General features: G+C 49.4%; 1 protein-coding gene across 4 annotated transcripts in view; it reads left to right on the top strand.

Moving 5' to 3' along the window:
- Positions 1-797: 797 nt before the first annotated feature.
- The window catches only part of WWC1 (WW and C2 domain containing 1), a 187,843-nt gene continuing 171,368 nt past the window's right edge, over positions 798-17,272 (top strand). For 2 of the 4 annotated variants that reach the window (XM_032252699.1, XM_032252698.1), the window contains exon 1: positions 800-1,465. In XM_032252699.1, the coding sequence (XP_032108590.1) occupies positions 1,347-1,465 (119 nt within the window). In that variant the 5' untranslated portion in view covers positions 800-1,346. Of the gene's footprint in view, positions 1,466-17,272 lie in introns of all 4 variants that reach the window. The other 2 variants (XM_032252697.1, XM_032252696.1) reach the window with 2 other exon arrangements.

Genomic DNA, 17,272 nt, shown 5'->3' with positions numbered 1-17,272 from the left:
TGAGCCACCGCATCCAGCTAATTCCATATTTTTAATTTCTCAAGAAACGCTATGTCTCTGATTGTTTTATTCGCTTTAACATTTTCAAGATGGAATTTTGCTTTGCTTGCTTTCCTCTTTTTCATAATCCCACTTCTCTCAGATCCATAACACACCTACCTCAAAGTATCCCAGGAAAGAACGCCTGTGAAGCTGCTAGCCACAGCCTGTCACAGGTAAGTCCTCAATTCAGCTAACAACAACGATGGCATTACTGTTACTTTTACAAAGTGTTTTCCCTGGCACCTTCTGGAAGTCCTCCCAGGAAAACGGATTCACAGCGCTCCTAATTTTAGGGGCCCTAAGGGGAGCCAGCTACATTTCCAAATGGTGGGGAGGGGTGGAGGGTGGGCGAAACGACGTGGGGAGAGTTGAATAAGGAGGAGACAGATGGTGCATGTGTTGGGGGAAGGGACCAGAGATCCTGGAAAACTTATGTTTCCCAATTCGCAAGAATGTTTCCATTTAACCACTTCTTGCCTGACACCTGATTCCACACAACAGAAAAGCAGGGAGTTTCAAGATTTGGGGCCACCTGTGCCAAGAGCCTGGCTACTCCGAGTGGACAGAGACAGGAGCATTGTAGGTAGAGGAGGAGCGGGTTTTGGCCCAGCCCCCTAGGGTCTGGGACCCAGGTGAGAGGCGGTCTCTCCTTCTTCTGGCAGGGGCAGAGTAGGGGTGGCCGGCGGCTGGGACTGTCCCACGAGGGGGCGCGTCTCGGGCCCTAGGACCCGCCCTCGTGGCGCTGCGCGCGGGGAGGGGACCCGGGAACCCGGGCGCCCGGCGCTCCGCCTCCTGTTTCCGGGGCAGCGCGGTTACCTGCACCGCCCAAGCCGCACCTGGCGGAGGCAGAAGTCACAAACCCAGCGAGCTCAGAGCTGCGGAGCGGAGAGGAGGGACGGCACCCGGCTGCAGGGAGGAGAGGGAGGCGGCGGCGGCAGCGGCGGCGTGGAGGGCGCAGCGCGCCGCGCGGCGGAGGAGGGCAGACGGCGGCGGCGGCGGCGCTCGGCTCGCTCTGCCCGGCCGGCTGGGCGCGCACCCGGGTCCAAACAGCGCCGCTGCGGGCGCACATGGCAGCGTGAGAGGCCGGCGGCGGGAGGAGCGGGCGGCGCCGGGTCGGGGCAGCTGGGCCGCATGGACAGCGGCGCCACCCCGGCCGGCCCCCACTAGGGCCCCCTGTCCGAGGGCGCCACCCCCCCGATCATGGTGCCTCGGCGGCCGCCCGGGCTAAGAGCGGCCGGCTGGAGCCGCTGAGCCCCCGCGGCGGCCAGGAGCTGTATGGGGGAGCGCCGGCCGCGCTCGGGAAGATGCCCCGGCCGGAGCTGCCCCTGCCGGAGGGCTGGGAGGAGGCGCGCGACTTCGACGGCAAGGTCTACTACATAGACCACACGAACCGCACCACCAGCTGGATCGACCCGCGGGACAGGTAGGACCCCGGGACCCTCCTCCGTGCCCTCACACTCCCGCTCGGGCCCCCCCTGCCCCTGGAGCCGCCGGCCGGGACTGGGCGGGGGCGGGGGAGCTCTGCGTGCCTCTGCGCTCTCCTCAGTTCGTCATCCCCTCTCCCCGCACCCTTCTGGAGTGCTGCTCCTGCCTCAGTGGGCTACTGAGAGGAGGCGCCTGCCGGGGAGCTGGCCCAGGCTGCCCCACCACCATCCCCAGATGGAGGACTTAGGCCCCAGCCCGCACCTGCTCGGAGTTTTGACCTTAAGCTTTAGCCCCGCCCGCCCCCTTTAGGAAGAGAGGTCGGACGGGGGCGGGGGTTGGGGGAGCGACCCAGGCGGGAGAAGCCAGGTTTTCCCAGGGAGGCTTCCCCCCAGCGTGGGGGTGGGCGGATGGGGATGGGGATGGGGAAGTGTCCAGTTTGTAGTGGGTGGTCGGGACCGAGGATTCCTTGGGAGACTACAGGAGAGAGGGCACTCGGCGCCGAGGAAGGCAGCCTGGGGTGTGCTTTTTGACAGGTGCCTCGGAAGCTCCCGAGAACAGCACAGGAGCAGCCAGGGGGGCCTGGAGCCCAAGGGTGGGGAGGAAGTGAAGAAGCCGGGGGAGGGCAGATGAGGGAGACTGGTTCTCTAGGAATCTAGCAGCAACTTGGAAGCTGTTAGGATGGAGATGGAGGTGAGAGGCCTCCGGGAAAGCCCTGTCCCTTACCTCTTTCTCCTCCCTTTCTTCCCTGGTGCGGGGAGGTGGGGAGGGCGAGGCTCCTCAGCCCTGCACCAGCTGGAACTGACCTTGGTGGGTATCAGGCCGCTGTAGTTTGAGATGATGTGCAGAGGCAGGTGGAGCGTGAGATGGCTCAGTGTGGCTCTTACCTCTACGGACTTTCTCCCGGTTTCGGCTGGCATTTATTTGCTAACACGCAGCACGTACGCACACATAGACCCTCTCCATGTACATCCTGGAGTCCCCGGACCACGGTGTTTTTGACATGGTCTGTGGTCAGAGTGTCTTGGGGAATGTGGAGTTTAAACCTTGTCTGTGACCTTGGGGGTCAGGTCCCTATAAAGAAACCAGGGTGAATTTCTTGGACTCTTCATCTTGTGTGGTTGGGATGGGGATGTCCCAGAAGTGTAGCAAGATGTGGGTTAACAAAAGAAAAGCAGCAGAAGGAAAATGAGAGTTGAGATTCCCAGTAGTTTCTGGGAGCACTTGCGTTCATTTATTCATTCATTTATTCAGCACTTCCTGGATGCCTCCTCTACACTCAGCACCATGCTGAATGCCTTATGAATGTAATCTGGAAGAGAAATATTTAATGCTACAAAGCATCTCTTAGGCAAGCTGCTTCAGCCTCTGAGCCTCAGTTTCCCTGTTTGTCAGATGAATGGTATGCTTGGAAGGGACTATTGGGACGCCTAAAAGTTGGAAGGGACATAGAGCCCAACTCCCATTTGAAACATAAGAGAAAATGTGAAGCCCAGAGGTGTGATTTGCTCAAGTATTTTGATTTTTCTGCCATTCTGCATACCAGTTCTTCACCAGTTCTGAAGTTCTAACCTTCAAAGTTGTCATTCTGACACACTGCTTCCCACCCCTACTCAGGTCAGTTGGCGGCTTTGTTACTGTGTTGGTGAACTTGGCAGCGCCTTTTCTCCTGTTCTTTTCTCAGAGCAGACGTAAGTTCAAGTCTATGTGACCTGCCCCAGTTTAGATCCCTGCAGCTTACTGAGCCTGTGTGCTGTTAGCAGGTGGACGTCCTGTTGGAGGGAAAGGAGCTCCCCCGCCAACACTGATAATCTTGCATCTGGGCACTTCTAATACAGCAATAGGAAGCTTCTCTCAAACAACAGTAATTCTTTACCCTTGCAAAAGGACAAGCAAGTAGCTTCTATGAAGAACTGATAGGCTAGAACACAATCTCCCAAATTTTAGTGTTATATGGACCACCTCCATTATTTTTTTTGTTATATCCACCTGTGCTATTGCTTACTCACTACTTGACTTTAGATCAACTCACTTTAAAAATTTTCGTACCATTTTCACAAATGGGAAACTAGTTATATCTATTGTCATAAAAGGGAAACAAAAAAGACAGGGGAAAAAAACCCAGTGTTAGTATGTATCGTCTAGGTACCATGGCCAGCCTAAGGCCCCAGTGCCTGGCCTGCTAGCCTTTGTTTTTAGGCAGATTGGCAAGCCGTGGAGAGGCAGCAGAAACATAGTGGCACTTAGGTGAGCAGCTCACCTTCTTCATCTTTTGTCACGGTTTTTTGTTGTTTTTTGTTTTGGAGATGGGGGTCTTGCTTTGTCACCCAGGCTAGAGTGCAGTGGTGTGATCTAGGCTCACTGCAACCTCTGCCTCCAGGATTCAAGCGATTCTCCTGCCTCCGCCTCCCCAGTAGCTGGGACTACAGGCACACGCCGCTATGCCTGGCAAATTTTTTGTATTTTAGTAGAGACAAGGTTTCACTGGGTTTCCCAGGCTGGTCTCAAACTCCTGAGCTCAGGCAATCCACCCGCCTCAGCCTCCCAAAGTACTAGGACTACAGGCGTGAGTCACCATACCTGTGTCACTGGTTTTTAAGCTGCATCTCTGCACCTCTTTGTCATCCCACCTGCTCTGGGCTAGTGTTGGACCCCTGAACTTGGGGTGCTGAGGGGGGTCTCAGGTCAACTGTGGGTTCATTATTGTGGCCCAGCTTTGTAAGTTTTAGAAAAGAGCTAATCGGAGGATATCTGTTGTGGTTTTCTGGAATTTCCCTCTGGCACACCTCATTTCTGCCTTTTAGTCCTGTCTGCGTGGCCTTGGGCAAATCACTTGACCTCTCTGAGGTTTGAGTACCTGAGGAGTGGGTTGTTTAGATGGTCTCCAAGGGCCTGCTAGCTCTTAGATATTATTTCAAACCCTTCTGCCTCTCTTTACCTCTCCAGACTCCTTGAAAGGAGAAGGGGGAACAGAGATGGGCTATGAGAAAAAGGAAGATGAAATTTAGCAAAGCTAAAAAGAGCCAAACTTATTTTGGGGGGTGGTGGGTTGGGGAGAAAAAATTCTGCCAAGGTAGTTCTATCCCTGCAATTGATGAATGCTATGACACAAAAAATTGCACTAAAAAAAAATTCCACTCCTTAAGTGTGTGAGTGAATGTGTGTGTGTGTGTGTGTGTGTGTGCACATTTGCCTTGATTTTTCCTTACCTGAATGATGGAGATGCCCACCCATTCCCCTGAATTGCAAAGAAGTAAGTCAAATGATCCTTCAGTCAGAAAAGTGATTTCTTAGCCACCAAGGACAAAATAGCGTCTCTGGTTACCAACCCTAAAGAATGTCTTGGCACATTCCTCCCTCTGGGGCTGAGCTGTTTTGTGTGCTGGCCGGCCAGGAGCTGCTGGGGGTAGGGAATCCAGTTTTCAGCTTCCCCTTTCACCAGGGGGTTGGAAGAGCAGCCAAGCAGCCAGCCTTGCCAACTCTCTCCCCTTCTCACCCAGGGGAAGACTGGGAGGCCGAAATTCCTGAGGATGGTTGTCCCAACAACCGGAGAGGGTCCAGTGGGCAGCCTGGGTCCTGCCCACTGGGCCAAAGGCTCCAGCAGCACCACAGGCTTTTCCTGAGTCAAGGCCAGACTGGGAAGGTGACAGGTCCTTCGGGAATCAGGTGCTGTGGATCAGGTCTGAACAGCACCTTGGAGCCATGCTCCTTTTGCGGAGTAACTTCGGGTGCTTTTGGGAGCTCCTAGCAAAGGGGCCAGTGTCCTGTGTATTTCACTTTGTGGTATGCAAAACAAATGCACCGATTGTTCTCGGAGGAAGAATAGATCTTTGGGGCTGGCCCTCCCGGAGAAGGTTCCTGCAGCCTGATTCCTGCTTGTTGAGCGATTTGTATTCAGACAAATCTCGTAGGAACCACCTGGGAATTCTGGGCAGTTTCTGGGTCTGTGTGATAAGTACCAGAGGCCCACATAGCTGTAGCGGCCTTGCTGAGAGGATTCATCAACTTCTCTCATAACCTGAGGATCTTTTTTTGCTAACCCTGTTATTTCAGAAATAATTTATATGGTAGGAAGTCAGGTCTACAGCAGTCAAAAAGTCATAACCTCTGTCAGGTCACAGACCCTTCTTATGAGACTGATAAAGGTTCAGAACTCTTCCTAGAGAAAAGGTTTTTGCACATAATTTCAGGGACCTCCTGGACCCCAGGTTCATAACTCCTGCCATAGATAAGCTTGGAAACTGCTTGCCACCCTCGAAAGCCCTCCCATTTAGCTAGGGAGCAAATAATGATTGGGTATTTACTATATTCAGGCAGTCTGCTGAAAGCTTTACATGGGTTATCTCTTTAAATCCTCCTAAAAACCTGGAACTAGGTACAATTATTACCCATCTGAACTACCCCAAGGCGCAGGGAGGCTTGGTACAGTCCCTCAACCTTTGTGGAGCTGAGATGTGACCACTAGGCAGGCTAACTCCAGAATCCACATTTCTAACCACTGCCTCATTTTACTTCCTGCTGAGTTAGCTGCAGAATCAAGACCGCTGCTCCACTGCCTAAGGAATTTAGCCTTGGGAAATGGAGCTAGGACAGGTGTGATGTCACTTACCTGTGACCACTCTGGTGTGGCCAGGTCATGGGCAACTAGAGGGCAAATGTGGATAAGTGAGCTTTTGGCTCCTGGAATCTTGGATTTGCCACTTGCTACCTGAGTTACCTTGGCAAGTGACATATTATCTCTGAACCTTGCATTTGTCTTCTAATGAATGAGGGCCTATCAACCATCAAGAGTAGTTATGAGTGTTAAATAAGTGAAGGTAGGTAGGGCAACAAATATTACATCTGACATGCAGGGGACATTCAGGAATACCAGTTCTTTTAACGTTGACTAGAAAGTACCTGTGAAACACCCACCAGCTTCAAATGGAGGCTGCGAATCGACCCAATTTTGTAGTTGGAGTGGACCTTTCTGTTCATGAAATCTAGGCCTCTCATTTAACTGATGAAGTTGAGTTGATGTTCAATCTCTGATAAAGAAGAAAAGAAAAAAAGAAAAGAAATTGAGAACCAGAGACAAGTGACTTGCCCACGGTCACACAGAAAATAAATGCCAACCTTGAGTCTAGTAAGAGTTTATTTTCCTCTTTCTCTTACATAAATTTTTTACTGAAAATCACATCCATGTTCTTCTCATCAGTGATAATAATTCAGACATATTTTATGTATATAGCTGCATTATTCTCCATAATCCTTGATTGTATAGACCAGGACATTGCATTCATGATGTGTCACAATCATTTGTGAGTTGTGTCATAGGAATTTGCTATATGTTGATGATTAAAGCTCCGGGGAATGCAAGTGAATTTTTTTTTTTTTTTTTTTTTTTTTACAAGATGGGGTTTCACCATGATGGCCAGGCTGGTCTTGAACTCCTGACCTCAGGTGATCCACCCACCTCAGCCTCCCAAAGTGCTAGGATTACAGGCATGAGCCACTGCGCCCGGCCCATGAATTCCTATTTTTGTAATCAATTAAAATGGCTTTAGGGTTACTGTTGTCAGTCTAATGTTATTTTCCACCAATTTACATTTCAACAAGCTTTATTTATTTATTTATTTTGAGAATGGATTTTGCTCTGTCACCCAGGTTGGAGTGCAGTGGTGCAATCTCAGCTCACTTCAATCTCTGCCTCCCGGGTTCAAGCAATTCTCACACCTCAGCCTCCTGAGTAACTGGGATTACAGGCATGTGCCATATCACCCAGCTAATTTTTGTTTTTTTTTTTTTTTTTTTTTTTTTTGAGACGGAGTTTCGCTCTTGTTACCCAGGCTGGAGTGCAATGGCGCGATCTCGGCTCACCGCAACCTCCGCCTCCTGGGTTCAGGCAATTCTCCTGCCTCAGCCTCCTGAGTAGCTGGGATTACAGGCACACGCCACTATGCCCAGCTAATTTTTTGTATTTTTAGTAGAGACGGGGTTTCACCATGTTGACCAGGATGGTCTCGATCCCTTGACCTCGTGATCCACCCGCCTCGGCCTCCCAAAGTGCTGGGATTACAGGTGTGAGCCACCGCGCCCGGCCTAATTTTTATATTTTTATTAGAGACAGGGGTTTCACCATGTTGGCCAGGCTGGTCTCGAACTCCTGACCTCAAGTTACCTGACTGTCTCGGCCTCCCAAAGTGCTAGTATTACAGGCGTGAGCCACTGCACCCTGCCCAGCAAGCTTTCTTAAGTGAGGGTTATAACCAGTCTGCAAGGGAAATTACCCAGAGCCTCTGTATTCCCCATGCTTCTGCTCTTAATGGTCCACTAATACCTGTAGACCTATAATACTAATCCTTATATGCAAGTTATTAGAGGGCTTTTCATCTCTTTCCAAGGCTTCAGCTTAAGAGCTACACATTCCATAGGCGTCTACTATGCCTGGGAACATCCTATGTCAATTATTAAGAAAGAAAAGAGGTTTAAAAACACTAGGATAGATAATAAGAGAAGTAAGAGTTTGGTAACCCAGAGAGGAATAAAATAATAGTCAATACCAATGTCTATTGAGTGTTTACTCTCTGCTGCTCACTGAGGTAAGCATTCTATATTGTGATCTCATTACATCTTTTCAACAGCCATGTAGGGTAAGTACTTCAGATGAGGGAACTGAAACTTAGAAAGGTTAACTAACTTGCTCAAGATCACCAACAGGTGTTGCATCTGGGACTGGAGCCCACCTAGCTGGATTCTTGTGTCTACACTCACACTAGCTATAGCCGAGTCTGGCTCTGTCCTGGCTTATGAATCCATCTCAGGGTGCCAGAGTGCCCTGTTGACAGGTGGGCTTAAGAGTTACCATTTATTCTTTTGTTTTGTTTGAGACGGAGTCTTGCTCTGTTGCCAGGCTGGAGTGCAGTGGTGCGATCTCAGCTCGCTGCAACCTCCACCGCCCGGGTTCAAGCGATTCTCCTGACTCAGCCCTCATAAATAGCTGGGACTACAGGCACACACCACCTAGCTAATTTTTTGTATCTTAGTAGACGTGGAGTTTCACCATGTTGGCCAGAATGGTCTCGATCTCCTGACCTGGTGATCCGCCCCACCTCAGCCTCCCAAAGTGCTGGGATTACAGGTGCGAGCCACCGTGCCCGGCATCATTTATTTTTAAAACCGGTGAACCTGATGTGGATCTCAGGGAGAGACATTGTAAGGAGCCTTAATCAGAGAAGCCAATGAGATCCTCATGGCAGCTTAGGAGACTGGTGTAAACCCCACCTTCTGGGAGCAGCTGGCTAACCAGAGCTCTGGGGATGGGAGAAGAGAGATGGAGGCAGAGGGACTCTTTGAAAGATGCAGTGTGTACAGGGAGTTCACAGTCCTTTCCAAGTCGCTTGGGTAAATGCTCCCAACAGCCAGGGAATGAGTAGCCGAGGCCGTTCCTCTCTGTCGCCATCCCCCGCCCTCCCGGCGAGAGGGCCTAGCCAAACTGACCCGATTTTCCAATTCCCTGGGGTCCCAGATTGCTGTGAGAAAAACACTGCCCTTTTGAAGGGAAGAGAATCAGGTTGCCTTAGTTACCTGGAAGGTTGGCACGCCAAGTTCAGGTGCATGTAAGGAGAGACAAGGCTAGAATAAGTGTGAGTCGGAGGTGGTCACCGTCTTGCTGCACGGTTCCCTCAGTGGCAGGAGCCTTGGTCAGGCTTCAGGGGCATTTGCAGGGGATGCCGACTTAATGTCAGGTGGCTGTCCGTGACGTGTATCAGGAGCTCTCTCCAGCCACATGTAGTGCTAGGTGATGAGGCTCTGCAGCCTCCAGTTCAGCAAGGGGCCCTGGATAAGAGGATTGCACTTCACTTGGAGAAGTGGCCTGGTGACATCCCTATCACCAGCTCTTTGCTATTTGCTGAGGGAAGCACTTCCACCTGGACAGGACTGAGGGCTGGATCTGGACAAAAAAACTCCCATCTTGCCTCTCCCAGCATGGAGATGGCCAGCCGGCTGCACACCTTTAGGCAGAACAGCAAAAGGCTCAGCTGCTGCTGCCTCAAATCCGTTTCAGGGTGAGATAAAGAAAGAGAAAACTAAGAAACTGGATACAGTGGCATTTTGTTATTAAACCTTCCCCAGCAGGCCATTTAGCCTCTAGCTCCTAAGCAGAAAAAAAAATTATGGGGCGGTGGGAGGAGGGGGCAGGCATTCTCTGTTGTGTGGGGAGAATATTCTCTAAAGATGCGGGATGGGGAAGAGGGGGTGGAGCAGAGTGGGGAGGAAGGGAAGAAAAAGGACAAGTGTGGTGGGTCACATGGGCATTCCCCCCCCCTTGCCAATTGCCTTGCTCAATGCTTCTACCCATGACATCTCTCTGTTGGGAAGAAATGGGATCTTTCAGTTTCAAATGTCTGCCAAAGAAAAGGGACGGAGGCTTAAGTTCTCACTCAATGGTCAGCCAGAAAAAAAAAAAAAAAAAGAAGCTGCATCAAGATTAGGGACACCTTTGTTGGCTTTTTTTTCTTCCCTTGCTCCATTCATCACTCTCTGGCAGCGAGGACACCAGGCCAACGGCAGCTGCTGACTTTCCCCAGTCGGCTGCCTGCTGTTCCCCGGGCCTGTGTTGGTAGCGGCCCCCACACTGGCTTCCTCCCCGCCCAGTGGCGGTTACTTGTTGGATTGGTCCCTGGGGCAGCCCCTGGGATCCATTGACGGGTAACAGACTTGGAAGGATAGAATGTCAAGATGCAGGCATCAGGTGGCTGCTAGGATGAGATGACCCTGGGACAGCCTTCCAGTCCTACATCTGTCGCGGCTTTTCTTGGAGCATTTCACTGTGTATTCCAGGAATTTCTTACAAGTGCATTGTTTGTATCACTAACAGTGAGAGCAATAATTGGCACCTGGTGATAATGGTGGTAAGTAATCATGATTGTCTTTAAAGATCCTTATCCATTGTCACATGCCAAACACTATTGCTCATCATATTTTTCTGGCATTTTGCAATTGGGGAAACTGAGGCTGAGAGACACGTCAAATGACAAGCTCATTTTTTCACTCTGGAAAAAAATGTGTGTGTGTGGTTCCATCCAGATATAGGATTGGCATACCACCATTCCTTGTAGTAGATAGGCTCTCCATAAAGATCATCAGAGGACAATGAGTCCAATCTGGTTTTACTTGAAAATAGTAAGTGACCTTGAGTTCCTTCTCTGCTGTAAAACAAGGATGAGAGTAGGACCTACCTACCTCTGAGGGTCATGGTGAAGATATGACATCCAACGTAAAATGTCTTAGCACTATGCTTAGTGCACGTCAGGCCTTCAGATGGGAGCTGCTTCCAGGTAGGCCAACCTACCCTCCTGTGCATTGGTGGTGGTAGAGGAGCTAAAGCCCCTGTTTCTTCCTTGCCAACTCAAGTCTCTTCCTGGTGGGCCGTGGCTCCTCTGAGCCACATTGACATTAGAGCTGGCAAACCACCTTGGCAGCACTCATTATATGAATCAATAAACTCCCCTCCTCCCCCAGTCTTATCGGAGGCAAGCCCTTCTTTGGAATTTCTGGAGTGAAGCGACTCTTGCCAGTGAGCTGGCACCAGGGCTGTGTGTGAATCAGGGTAATGAATTGCAGTTGTCATGGCAGAGCTAAAAAGGCTGATGCAGGAACTGGAGGTCTCTGGAACTCATTTGTAACAGCTTTGATATCATGTCCCCTCACTCAGTCTTCCCTTTTGCGCTGTTTGAGAGCAGTTTGAGGACCTGCTGATTTAAGCATGGTGGTGTTGCAGGAAGGGCATTGGTATTTATCATGTCCCACCCAGCGGGGGATTGGCCATTCACTCAGCAGGTATTTATGGAGTGCCTACCGTGCTCAGACTTTGTTGCCAGAGCTGAGGAGCAGAGCAAAGTCCCTGCTGCAGTGGGGTGTGCACGTGGGGGATGGAGACTGGGAAATAGATAAAACGCATGATGGCTGGGGGTTTGGTGTTCTCTAGAGCTCCTTCAGGAAAGTGAAGGGACAGACTTGGTGACACCTGTTGACAGTGGTGGTATGAACCTAGATTTGAAGCTGGGAGACCTTGGGGCCTTTGGTAGGATGTTATCAAGAGCCTCTTGTGGTGAGGTGGGCTAATTGCTGGGATGCAAAGGTGAGGCACTATAGTCTCTAACTCAGAATTTACTACAAATTAGTGAGAGGCACAGCTAGTCAAGGACTGTGTAAATATAGTAGAAACACCGGGCTCTCTGAGTCTGTTTTCTTCCTCTTCTGTTTCATAGGGACACATTCAGTCGCTTAACAAATATTTATTGGATAGGCCAGGCATTTTTTTGGCACTGGGGGTTCAGCAGTGATTAAACCAACAAAAATCCTCATCCTCATGGAGCTTACTTTCAAGAGCAGTGGTTGTCAAACTTGAGGAAACAGATCCACCTGGAGGGCTTCTTAAATACTCAGTTTGAGTCAGTGGAGCTGGGTGCAGCCCAAGAATGTGCATTTCCTGCAGGTCCCCAGGAGATGATGCTGGCTTGATCCAACTAATACACTGACTCACTGACTCCTTATAATAAGCTAGGAGAGGGGCTGGGCATGGTAACTCACGCCTGGCTGAGCACTTTGGGATGTTGAGGCAGGTGGGTCATCAGAGGTCAGGAGTTCGAGACCAGCCTGACCAACATGGAGAAACTCTGACTCTACTAAAAATACAAAATTAGCCAGGCGTGGTGGGGCATGCCTGTAATCCCAGCTACTTGGGAGGCTGAGGCAGGAGAATCGCTTGATCCCCAGAGTTGGAGGTTGCAGTGAGCCACGATCATGCCATTGCACTCCAGCCTGGATGAAAAAGCGAGACTCCAGCTTAAAAAAAAGAAAAAGAAACCTAGGAGAGGGTACTCAATTATCGCTGTGGGCTAAGGGAAATGGTCTTATGGGCCAGCATGGTCTACCTGCATCACTGGATTGTGAGGAGCATATATCATTGTTCTTTTCTTTTGCTGATCAGAGCCTGAGCAGTAGCAAAATCCTGTGCATTTTTCTTGTGCATTAATAAATAAAGCACAAGAGGCTGAGTGTGGCAGTTCACAATTGTAATCCCAGCACTTTGGGAGTCTGATGCAGGAGGATGGCTTGAGCCCAGGAGTTCCAGACCAGCTTGGGCAAGAAAGTGAGATCCCAGTCTCTACAAACATTCAAAACATGAGCTGGGCATGGTGGTCCACACGTGTGATTCCAGCTACACCAGAGGCTAAGGTGGGAGGATCACTTGATCCCAGGAGGTCAAGGCTGCAGTGAGTGTTTACATCATTGCACTCCAGCTTGAGTAACAGAGTGAGACCCCATCTCAAAAAGAAAGCAGGCAAGCACTGGGAAGCAGCTAGTCTAAGGGGATTCCAGAAGACTGAAGGGATTTCTCTTTCATTAGAATGCATAGAATTTGTATTTTTGCTGAGCGGGGTGGCTCACGCCTGTAATCCCAGCACTTTGGGAGGCTGAGGTGGGTGGATCACCTGAGGTCAGGAGTTCGAGACCAGCCTGACCAATATGGTGAAACCCCATCTTAAAAAAAAAAAAAAAAGAAAGAAAGAAAAAAAAAGAATTTGTATTTTCATGGCCAAGACAGAATCTGAGGAAACTGCCCTCCCTGTCTCTCAGTGGAACTGAGCCAGGACTCCCCTGAGCTGAGCTGAGCTGTTTACGAGAGGAAGGGTCCCTGAGCTCCTTCATACCAGGGAACTTGCCCTGTTTCAACTCCAGGAAGTGCAGGGAGGTGGTTTTGGGGAAGAGCAAATCCCTCCTCTCATGGAATCCTCACTAAAGCCCACTAGGGAGGCCTTATCCACTGCTATTCCCCTTGATCACTGCTTCACTTTTACATACCTTTGCTACTTGCTGGTTCTGTGACCTTGGTCAAAGTTACTTATATCTTTTTGAGCCTTCATTTCTTCCTTAGCAAAATGAGAATAAATTAGAAGCCATCTCCTGGACATAGTAACAATCACATTAGACATCTCTCATTATATTCAAGTTCCACTGACCAGGCAGCTCTAACTGCAAACTGCAGCCATTACAGTCCCCCTAATATATTTGATAACTTTCTCTGTCGTTATATAGTTACTGCTGAATTCATTTATTTTGAGGACCAGATTTTTTGGACATAAACCACTTCTTGTTTTTCTCTGAGAAAAATGTCCTCTAGAAAAACTGGTGATGCCTAAGACGATAGACTTCTTCCCGGTAGAAAATGACTTTTGCTGGACAGAAATATTAAGAGGTGTCTTAATAGCACAAGGAGCTTGAAAAACAATTTAAGTTGTTTATTTCTATTGCTGATATAAAACAAATATTTACCAGCAGCCAATGGAGGACTTTGGGGTTTTCTTCGACCTCTTCGCAGGACACCAGGCCCTCCAAGGTTTTTGCCCTCATACAATGGTTCTTCAGTGTGGTTCCAGACCAGTATATCAGGTTCGCCTGAGAACCTGTTACAACCACACATTCTCACCGGGCGCGGTGGCTCACGCCTGTAATCCCAGCACTTTGGGAGGCCAAGGTGGGTGGATTGTGAGGTCAGGAGTTCAAGACCAGCCTGACTAACATGGTGAAACCCCGTCTCTACTAAAAATACAAAAATTAGCTGGGGATGGTGACATGCGCCTGTAAGCCCAGCTACTCAGGAGGCTGAGGTAGGAGAATCGCTTGATCCCAGGAGCCTCAGACACAGAGGCTGCAGTGAGCAACCACTGTACTTCAGCCTGGGCAATACAGCATTACTCTGTCTCAAAAAAAAAAAAAAAAAAAGGAAAAGAAAAAGAAACACACATTCTCATGTCCCACATCAGACCAACTAAATCAGAAACTCTGGGGATACAGCCCAGCAATCTGTGTTTTCATGAGCTCTCTGGGTAACTCTGCTGCCCATTCAAGTCTATGAACTACTGGCTAAGTGTTTACACCCGAAAGACCTGAGATATTTTGTAAGTGGTTGAATGGCAGACACTGTCCAGGATTGCAGAACCTTCTGAGCACAGGTGTATACAGCCAGTTGAAATGATCTTAATTAGCTTAGGAACTTTTTTTTTTTTTGAGATGGAGTCTCACTCTGTGACCTAGGCTGGAGTTCGATGGCAAAATCTCAGCTCACTGCAACCTCTGCCTCTCGGGTTCAAGCGATTCTCCTGCCTCAGCCTCCCAAGTAGCTGGGATTACAGGTTTGTGCCACCATGCCCGGCTGATTTTTTTATTTTTTATTTTTAGTAAAGACAGGGTTTCTCCATGTAGGCCAGGCTAGTCTCGAACTCCTGACCTCAGGTGATCCACCTGCCTCGGCCTCCTAAAGTGCTGGGATTATAGGTGTGAACCACTGTAACCAGCCAATTTAGGAACATTTTTAATATCATTCCCAAACCCTTACTGGCCACTCTGAACCTCGACACTCCCTTCTCCAGGCTCTCACCATCACCTCACATCTTCTTGGCATTTAGATTCACCTTACAAATGAAGTTTAGAAACACCTTCCCCACCTCCCCAGCCCGGGCTTCATAGCATCCCGTCCTGTTATAGAATGGCATGATTTCCTGCATCTTTTCCATTCTTGGTTAATGGGTAGCTCAGTGGCTGGCATGCAGTAGGAGCACACTCAGCCAGGGTTGGATGCTCCCCAGTCTGAGTTTGGGATTCTGTTTCTGGCCCTTCCTCTTAGCAGCAAATCACTTAACTTTCCTAAGCCCTGGTCTCCGTAGCTCTGCAATGGAAGAATAAGAAGCCTTGATCTCCTTTCTCCAAGGAGATGAGGAGGTGTCTTTGGAGCTAGAGGAACAAAAGGAACAGTGGTTCTTAACTGCTGCTACATATTAGACTCATCAGATCACTGGAGGGGATAGCTAAAAATACCCATGCCTCACCCACCCCCAAAGATTCTGGTTTACTTGGTCTGTGGTATGCCCTGGGCATGGCATTCCTAGAAAGTCCCGAGTTGATTCTAGGTTGCAGCCAGATTGGAGAAGCATAACTGTAGGTAAATATCTGCCTTCCTTACAAACATTTGTAGAGTATGAATGAGATTAAATGAAAGTCCATTGTAAAGGGGACAAGTGCCATAGGAACATCAGATATTTTAAAACCTGATATTTGTACAGTTTTACTTGGAAAAATTAAGATGATTCAGGAAGTATTTAAAAAATAGTTGTAGGAGGTGGAGAAGTAAATACCTGGGGGATGGCCAGGTAAGGTGGTTGACGCCTGTAATCCCAACACTTTGGGAGGCCGAGACAGGCGGATCACCTGAGGCCAGGAGCTTGAGACCAGCCTGGCCAACATGGTGAAACCCCATCTCCACTGAAAATACAAAACTAGCCAGGCATAGTGATGCACGCCTGTAGTCCCAGTTACTTTGGGAGGCTGAGGCAGGAAAATCACTTGAACAGGAGGCAGAGGTTGCAGTGAGCCGAGATCACACCATTGCACTCCAGCTTGGGCTACAGAGCAAGACTCCGTCTTAAAAAATAAATAGGCAGGGCAAAGTGGCTCATGCCTGTAATCCTAGCACTTTGGGAGGCCAAGGCGAGCGGACCACAAGGTCAAGAGATCGAGATCATCCTGGCCGACATGGTGAAACCCTGTCTCTACTAAAAATACAAAAATTAGCTTGGCGTGGTGGCGCACGCCTGTAGTCTCAGCTACTCAGGAGGCTGAGGTGGAGAATTGCCTGAACCTGGCAGGTGGAGGTTGCAGTGAGCCAAGATAACACATTGCATTCCAGCCTGGGTGACAGAGCGAGACTCCATCTCAAAAAATAAAAATAAACAAATATTTAGGAGAATGTCAGTTACCTTGTTATTTGGTAATTGCCCCTCTTCTACGCCTACTTGTTATTTCTTTCTTGATGGGTGAAGAATCAAAGATATTTGGGCTCCTTTTTGCCATAATGTGAAAATCTTCAACTCCCACTGCAGCAGTAATGCTTTCGAAATAAATTGATCTAAGCTGCTTTATTTTCTTTCTTTCCTTCTTTTTTTTTTTTTTTTGTTGTTGTTGTTGTTGTTGTTTAGAGATGGAATCTTGCAATGTTGCCTAGGCTGGAGTGCAGTGGCTATTCATAGGCACAATGCCACTACTGATCAGCACGGGAGTTTTGACCTGCTTCGTTTCCGACCTGGGCCAGTTCACCCCTCCTTAGGCAACCTGGTGGTCCCCCGCTCCTGGGAGGTCACCATACTGATGCCGAACTTAGTGCGGACACTGATCACACTACAGCCCAGAACTCCTGGGCTCAAGCGAACCTCCCGCCCCAGCCTCCCAAGTAGCTGAGACTACAGCACGTGCCACCGCACCCAGTGCTGCTTTATTTTCTATCTATTTATTTGTTTTTGAGACAGAGTCTTGCTCTGTGGCACAGGCTGGAGTGCAGTGGTGCGATCTTGGCTCACTGCAACCTCTGCCTCCCAGGTTCAAGTAATTTTCTTGCCTCAGCCTCCTGAGTCACTGGGATTATAGGTGTGTACCACCATGCCCAGCTAATTTTTGTATTCCTAGTAGAGATGGGGTTTTGCCATGTTGGCCAGGCTGGTCTCGAACCCCTGACCTCGGGTAATCCACCCACCTCAGCCTCCCAAACGGCTGAGATTACAGGCGCAAGCCACCACGCCCAGTGGGCTAAGCTACTTTAGAGTTGTAAGCCTGGGGGCTAGGCCTTCCTTTCATTTGCTGAACCTGGTTTGGATTTCATGCACATAACCTGCATCTTTGAGACTCCAAGAAAAATCCCTGTGGACACTGCCACCATATAGATTGCAACCTGTGGACAGGAACTAATAATTGCTAACATTTATTTTATTAT

This window comes from Sapajus apella, unplaced genomic scaffold (assembly GCF_009761245.1).
Source record: "Sapajus apella isolate SASKATOON/1434 unplaced genomic scaffold, GSC_monkey_1.0 scaffold79, whole genome shotgun sequence".
Classification (NCBI taxonomy): Eukaryota; Metazoa; Chordata; class Mammalia; order Primates; family Cebidae; genus Sapajus; species Sapajus apella.
This window is presented reverse-complemented; position numbering and strand designations above follow the sequence as displayed.